The 7373-nt window shown below is 45.1% G+C and overlaps 1 protein-coding gene across 9 annotated transcripts in view; it reads right to left on the bottom strand.

Moving 5' to 3' along the window:
* Nucleotides 1-314: 314 nt before the first annotated feature.
* Nucleotides 315-7373, bottom strand: part of LOC104927822 (plasma membrane calcium-transporting ATPase 1) — a 79136-nt gene continuing 72077 nt past the window's right edge. For 7 of the 9 annotated variants that reach the window (XM_027279394.1, XM_019266894.2, XM_027279391.1 and 4 more), the window contains one exon: nucleotides 315-5139. In XM_027279394.1, the coding sequence (XP_027135195.1) occupies nucleotides 4894-5139 (246 nt within the window). In that variant the 3' untranslated portion in view covers nucleotides 315-4893. The remainder of the gene's footprint in view (nucleotides 5140-7373) is intronic. The other 2 variants (XM_027279390.1, XM_027279392.1) reach the window with 1 other exon arrangement.

Raw genomic sequence — 7373 nt, 5'->3', positions numbered from 1 at the left:
CAGGTGAGCAACAAACTCCTCGTTTTTCTCTCCACCAGAGAGAAGCAGGAGGAGGACGACGATGGATCGTGAGGATCAGTGATGATGATGATGATGATGAGCCTTCCTCGAACCACATGCCGAAATGTTTAAACTGCCATCGTCTCCCTCCTCCTTTCTCCTCCTCCTCCTCCTCCTCCTCTCACTGCACAGATGAGTGGGTGATGAGTTCAGGACAATCTGCAAATCTGAGTGTTTTTGTGTGGTCGGGATGAGAGGATGAAACAAACGATAGAAAAAACGAACACAAAATAAATTTCATCTTTCATCAATCCATCCATCAGAAGTCACACAGTTTCATTTCCTCAGTGTGTTTCACCTCACAGTGCAAATACATGTGTGTGCGTGTCTGTGTGTGATGTCTCGTGTGTTTTTGAGATTCGTTCGGAAAAACAAGTCAACATTTTTTGGGGGGAGGATGTTTCATTCCATACTAAAACATGCAGAACACAGAACATTGAACACATATACTGAACAGTTAGTTTTATCCAAATGCAGTTTTTTTTTTTCTTTTTGTGTGTTTTTTTTTTTGTTTTTTTTAGGCTACACAGAACACGACGGAACCAATCGCACCAGGTCGGACATATTGCTTTAAACCACCAAATTTTGTATATATGTCATGCATGCCACATAGATGATATTATGTTTATACAAAAATAACACCAACGCCTATTACTGTGTATCATAGTAATTACAGAAAACAAATCTTTTTCAGTCTTTTTTGCAATGAGAAATCAAATATATCTATGATAATATATAAATATATAGATACGTGTAAGTGGTTATGACTTTTCCAACTGTGAGATTCCAGTTCGTTTGAACCTTTTTTTTTTTATATTTGTGGATTTCTGAAGTGGATGTGAAGGTTCTCCAAACGTTTCCTTTAATATCCGACGACAGGAAGCTGTTCTGAGAAAGGCAGTGCTCTGAAGAGGAAGCAACGTAGTCAAAATGCAACAATGACGGGATAACAAGCGAGTTATTTTTCCATACAGAAGTCCTACAGGAGGCGAACTGAGATCATTTAAACTCCCAAAAAAAACAAAACCCCAAAACGAAACAAAGAACCTTCAGAAAACTGAAACCAGGTGAAGATTTTCAGTCCGCTGCTGAGTCTCATCTGGACTGTTTTTCTTTTTTACATTTGTGACGTGCCTGAAACCAGAAGCACAAATAAAAAGCGTGGAGTGTCTCTGATGATGGCAGGGCTGCCACTGTGCACCTGGCATGAGACGTGAGGGCAACCAGTCCAACCAGTCCAACAGACGACCACCGCAAGCCGAGGAGGTGGCGAGAGCAGAGGGACGATCGTATCCAGGCGGGATGTGGAGAGGGAGGAGAGACGGCAAACTTTCTAAACCAACGTGTGCAGACGAAGAGAAAGGAAAGAGAGAAGCGACTTTGGCAGAACATTCTTAAAGCTTTGCTGGGTGATGATTGGCTGATTGCCCTCTCTCCCATTTCCAGACAGCAGGTACACGTCATTCACTTAATATGACAATATTTACATTGCACTGACTGTAAGGAGCGTTTCTGTGCTGGAGGTGTTTGTCAGATTCAGCAGTACAACAGAACAAAAGAGGAAAAACAAAAAAATTAAAGAAAAACGCGTCAGAGTTTGGAAGACGCGTCTCTGAACGGCAGGAGGAGGAAGTGATGTCACAAGTGCTTTAACAGTCCTGCTCTCTTCCTGCAAAAATGTTTCTGTTGGTATAAAATGGTGAGGACACCTACAGCTGCGTCCCGGCACAGGCCCCGCCTCCTCAGATGTCCAAATTAAAGAGATGTCTCCTGATTGGACGACCCATTAAATGATTTCATGTTTTGTTTTGGGGGACTTCAAGGGTCCGATCGGTTTCTAGGAAACGAGCTGGGTCTGCTGTGTTGCTCTAGATCTTGGATCGAGTCCCTTCTGGATCAGGAACTTTATGCACATTGGGTTCAAAGCCCTCTACGCTGGCTGGCGGGCTCAAAGTAACTCATTGGTTTGTTTTGGTTTTGCTGGCTCGACTTTGGTCCTCGAGTTACTTTTTTCGGTTTTGGTCCATCTGAGTGGGATCGGAGGGGACGGGGCCTGAAGCGGGACACAGCTTTGATCCTCTATAAGGTCGTCAGCTCCGACACCAGTCAGCTGGAAAACAGCATCAGTCCACTCGTTCAAAGAAATCAAGTCGTAGTAGCTTTCAAAGTACAGAAACAAAGAAACCCAGAGGTTGGATAAATAATTATACACTCCCATTTAATGTTTGATACAGTTAGCTGTATTCACGTTGCATCTGCTGAACTCTAATGGAGTTGGATAACTGCGAAAATCACATAGCGTGTAGTGTATCACAACATATTTAAGTGAAGATACTCATGTAAAAAGGGGGCTGATGAGACTTAAGATTGTTGAGATTCCCAATTTGAACGGCCAACAGGAAGTAAACAAGTCACTGCAGGTTTCTGAGCCCTAACATCAGGTGACCAAGACGACACACGTGGCATAAATATTCAGAGCTGTAAAAAGACGTTAGTCCACGTTAGATTCATCTCATTCATGTACTGTACTGTCACCAAACTCTTCAGCCTATACATATATATTCATATATCTCCAAAATATTAAAAAGTACTTAATATAAAAATACAGAAGAATTGTAAAAAATGAGCAAAACATTGAATTTTATATGAAAACCATGCAAGAAAGATTCCCCATTTAGTTAAATAGTAACTCTAAGATTCAGGAAAGCAAGGGAATGAAAGGGAAGTGGTCGGATGAGAGAAGCGCAGGCGAACTGCCACCCACTTGCTTTTCATGTAAACATTGTAGAGGTCCTTTAAACTTGGTTCGGCAGTGATGACTGAAGATTTTCTCCTTGCTTTTTGGTCATGTTTGGAGTAAAGGGCCGAGGGAGGGAGGGGAGGGAGGGTCGAGGATCGGGTGAGAAAGTCCAAAGGAAACCTTGATAACAATGAGATAAAAAACAATACAGACAACCTATAAAATATGGCTCTGAGTTACATAGAAAAAGCTCATCAGAGGGGAGAGGAAGAACCTAGTCATGACAAAACGTTGGAAATATGGCAGTAGTAGCACATTACTTCAATAACGTGTTCTGGTTCATAGATAGGTTGATGGCTGCTAGTCAGACTAAGAGGGGATTAGACGCATCGCTGCTTCTGATTGGAAGATGACTCCTTCTTCTTTTAAGACAGTAATCTGCGGACAAACGGCAGGCAGGAAGTACTGAGCGGCGGCACGGACACACAGTGGATTTAACACTACAAGCTGACATCATCGCCGCGCTGACGTCTGTCTGATCAAGCAGCAGAACGGGGAGAGGAACTGTCACTGACAGCTGATCCGAGTTTCTGTACGTTAAAGTCGGAGAAGCGAGCGAACGAAAACACAAGGAGTGGTACTAAGAGTCATGTTGAACGCAGACAGACGGTCCAGACTCCTGTCTGATGGACTGAACTCATCCATACTGTCTGTTTGTCACCTCACTGTGTCACAGGTCATTTTTATTGGTTGTCAGACTTCAAGAGGGCGGGTCTTATTTAGGCCTGTCAGTTGACCTTTCAGCCCACGATAAACGTTTACCCTCATCCTTCAAGTAGAACGAGACGAGGAGCGGCAGCAGGAAGATGCGTCCTGTTGATATTTAAGTCATGCAGCCTCATTTTAATCAGCACCACCGGCTGAACTGAGGAGTATCAACCTTTTCCACCCTCTATAGGATGCGATGGGCTCCAGGCTCTTAGCATAAGTGACACTCATGAGTGTATTTCAGGGCTTTAACTTGAGTATTGATGAGGCTCAGCCCTGCAGACAGGAAGCTAACGGCGCTCCGGACAGACGACACACACGTGGTTGTCTAAACTGAACCCCAAATATTCATTCCTAAGTTATCATGCGACTTAACACGAATGAAACAGAACATGCACCCTACTGGAGGAGGGGAAACTTCCCGTTTCCTATCGACACTGTGGACGTACTGAGGGGGAGGAAGTGGGGGAGGCAGAGAGAACCAGATGAGTTTTGGTCGGACCCCCGCTGTGCTGTGCTGAGCTGAGCTGAGCTGAGAGCGAGCGCTCTCCTCGGACGCCCGCCGCGTTAAGATATTTTTGGGTAGTAAACATTCTGTCCTTCCACATGCAACACAGCAGCTAAAGAAAAACCAAACACATACAGACACGATAAAGGGAAGAACATTTCTTTTAACAGTTGAAGCTTGAAGACTGTAGTGTCACACTCACAAGACATTCTGAGGAGTTTGAATTAACAATCGTAAGAGGTTTTAAAAACAAAAACAAAAATAAGGTTACATTTTTGCATTTGACTAAAAATCTTCGGAAACACCAAACCCGGCTGTTAGCTGTGTAGAGGAGGAAACGAAAACGTATGTACATGAGAATCACTGCACTCTTTGAAAAGTTCGGTGCCGTTTTTGTTTGAGTGTTACGCAGGAATGAAGCGAGTACAGAACACGACATGCTGCTGCAAGTCCCGCAAAAAGATCGAACCCGACGTTAAAAGCTTTTCAAAAGTAAAAAATATGAACATGAATGAACAAGAACAGGCCTTCCACTGTGGAGACGCTCGACTCCACGCTCGACTACACCCACGTGTAGTGGTGGTGGTGGTGGTGGTGGTGGTGGTGAAGGGACACACTTACAGGCAGAACAACGCCACAGTCAGTATGAAAAAAACACAACGTGGCAGGAATGACTGAGGCGGCATGAAGACGATGTGAAGCGTGCAGGATGAGGAGATGAGCAGAGCGATGACTTCCCTCCTCAGTGCGACAGTTCAGATGACATGAAGGAGGAGGGAGGAAGGAGGGAGGAGGAGGAGGAGGAGGGATGAGGAGCTCAGATGGATGACTCGTGGCTGTGGGGGAAGGCGCTGGGCGGCTCTCCTCCTCCCCCCGCCCCAGAGGAGGGGCTAGGGAGGGGGTCGATCTCGTCTCCAGTCTCCTCGATGGGGGGGATGCGAGCCTCCTCCTCGGACAGTGGGACGAACTCGGGATGGGCCATGAAGCTATGGATGGAGCTACGGGACTCTGGGCTCTCCAGCCCCGCGTACAGGGAGCTACGGAACGCGTTCACCACCTTAATCTGAAACAAAGACAGAAAAGAGACGTCAGGAGGCGAGGAGATCGAACGACAGCTAACATGTTCATGAAGAGTGTGATGTCAAACAGGCAGCAGGGGCTGATGGGACACACGGTGGTCATGTGACTGAATCTGGGTGGATGATAAACATGGTGGGTGCGAGCGCAAAACAAAATCCACAAAACATCAACACAAAAGGTGAAAACATGATGGTGGAGGCAGCCGAACACAAACCGCAACGAAAGATCCACCAACAGGAAGCTGAACGTGAAGAGGCGTCCAATCACAACGGCTACAGCACACACACACACACACACACACACGCATGCCACCTGAATGTTACTTTAACGTGATATTTTAAGGCTGTAAGAGCGTCCACTCTTACGTCAGGTCTAACCTGGTGACGAGGTGCGTTCAAGGCTCTGTGCAGGCGTCACGTTAAAACAGGAAGTGGTATTCCCCAAACTGTTAACACGATCTAGGAAACACGCTATTGTCTAAAATACTGAATGCTTAAAGAAACTACGAGGAAAAGGAAAAACACACCCAGACCAGAAGTACTGGACAGGATGTGGACGTGGCCGTCCTCCATGTTTCCTCCTGACACTTGTATGAACTCAGATCTGTCGTAGCTGAACCTGTTCCAACCTCCAAGAAAACTGTGATAACTCTTCAGGAGGTCGTGTGTTCTTCAGATTTTTAATCATGAGCCGCTTTCAGGCTGTAATTTAGACAAAGTTCTTGAACTCAGGTATTCATGGCTACGTTAATTGTTATCGAGCCTCACGGTGAAACACTGCGAGGCTCCGACACGTCGAGCCCTCTGTGAGATGAATCACAGGGTGATGCATCCCCATAGATCTTCTCTGCTTTAATTTCATTAAACAACTTTATTTAGGTTGACGAGTCATGTGCAGTGTTGCAGTACTTTCTGAAGGTGTCGTCTCAGAACTGGCCGCTCGGTCTTGGACAGAGAGGACTCAGGATTTTATTTCAAGACCAGTCAAGACCACAATGAGGTCTAATTTGTCTGTGTGACCCGTAGGGCACGTTTATATTTTACTTTAAATTCCGATGTGTACATAAATATTTATAACTGACTGACATGCAGGAAAACTGACATCTGTGGCTTCTTTAGGGTCAACTTCGCTTTGATAATTCAGCCTTTGTGGTGTCAGTCAGACAATACTCGACCCCAGTAAAGAACACACTCACACATGCATACACACTTGGGGGGGAAAAACAACAAACACATGCACACTGTTAAGTCTTTCTAATCAAATTCAGAGTCAGAGTCATTTTGTCCTCTAGCTGCTCTCCTCTTAAGTCGTGAATCCACAGAGGCTGCAGTTGATCACACTGATTTATACGCACCAACAGACACTCTTCATCATAATTAATAATCCTGCAGTTCAAAGCTCTCTATTACTGAACCACAGGAGAGCTGCAGGCTGAGCGCTGCAGCTTAGAGCATGCATGCAACACACACACGCACACACACACACACACACACACACACACACACACACACAGCTCACAAGTTAAAAAGCTCTTGGCTGTTAAACCATGAGACACTTGCTGAGCCTGACAGATTTAACCCTGCTCAGGATTAACCCATAAAATTATCTTGGTGCCCAGGCTGTCGCCTCGGAGAAAAAAAAAAGAAACAACAAAGAAAAAATAGAACGAGGATTTTTTTTTTCCAGAGCGGTTCACGGCTTCTTTTCTCTTCTCGTCGGCCACGTGTGCCGACAGTTGTGATTTGTCATAGATTCGTCAGGCAGCAAGTCGCATCAGGGTTAATAGATGCATGTTAAAGAATGTTTAAATCTCCACGACATGCAGGAGGAGAAGCAGCAGGCGGAGAGGGAAGTGATGAAAGGTATTAAAAAAAAAAGAAGAGGAGATAGGGATTAAAAAGGAAGGGGGGAAAAAAAGCTACAGCCGAGGAATGTGGAGGAAGAAACATGTAGAAACAGTTTGAGATGGAAACAGGTCAGGTGATCGGGTTGTCTGCAGAGCTTTTAGATTTAGAGCTTTTGAGGTGTTAATTGATGTATTTCTGAACTTTTAACAGAGTCAGGCTAGCTGTTTCCCTCTGTTTCCAGTCTTTGTGCTAAGCTATGCTAACTACACCCTGCCTCTGTACTTGATTTCCGACTTCTCATCTCACTCGAGAGAGTTTAACTCTGCAATCGTGGTATCAGGAAAAGAAATGCAGATCAGGAGCACCCACC

This window comes from Larimichthys crocea, chromosome VI (genome assembly GCF_000972845.2).
Source record: "Larimichthys crocea isolate SSNF chromosome VI, L_crocea_2.0, whole genome shotgun sequence".
NCBI lineage: Eukaryota > Metazoa > Chordata > Actinopteri > Sciaenidae > Larimichthys > Larimichthys crocea.
Note: the sequence above shows the minus strand (reverse complement) of the source record. Positions and strands in the feature narration are given on the sequence as shown.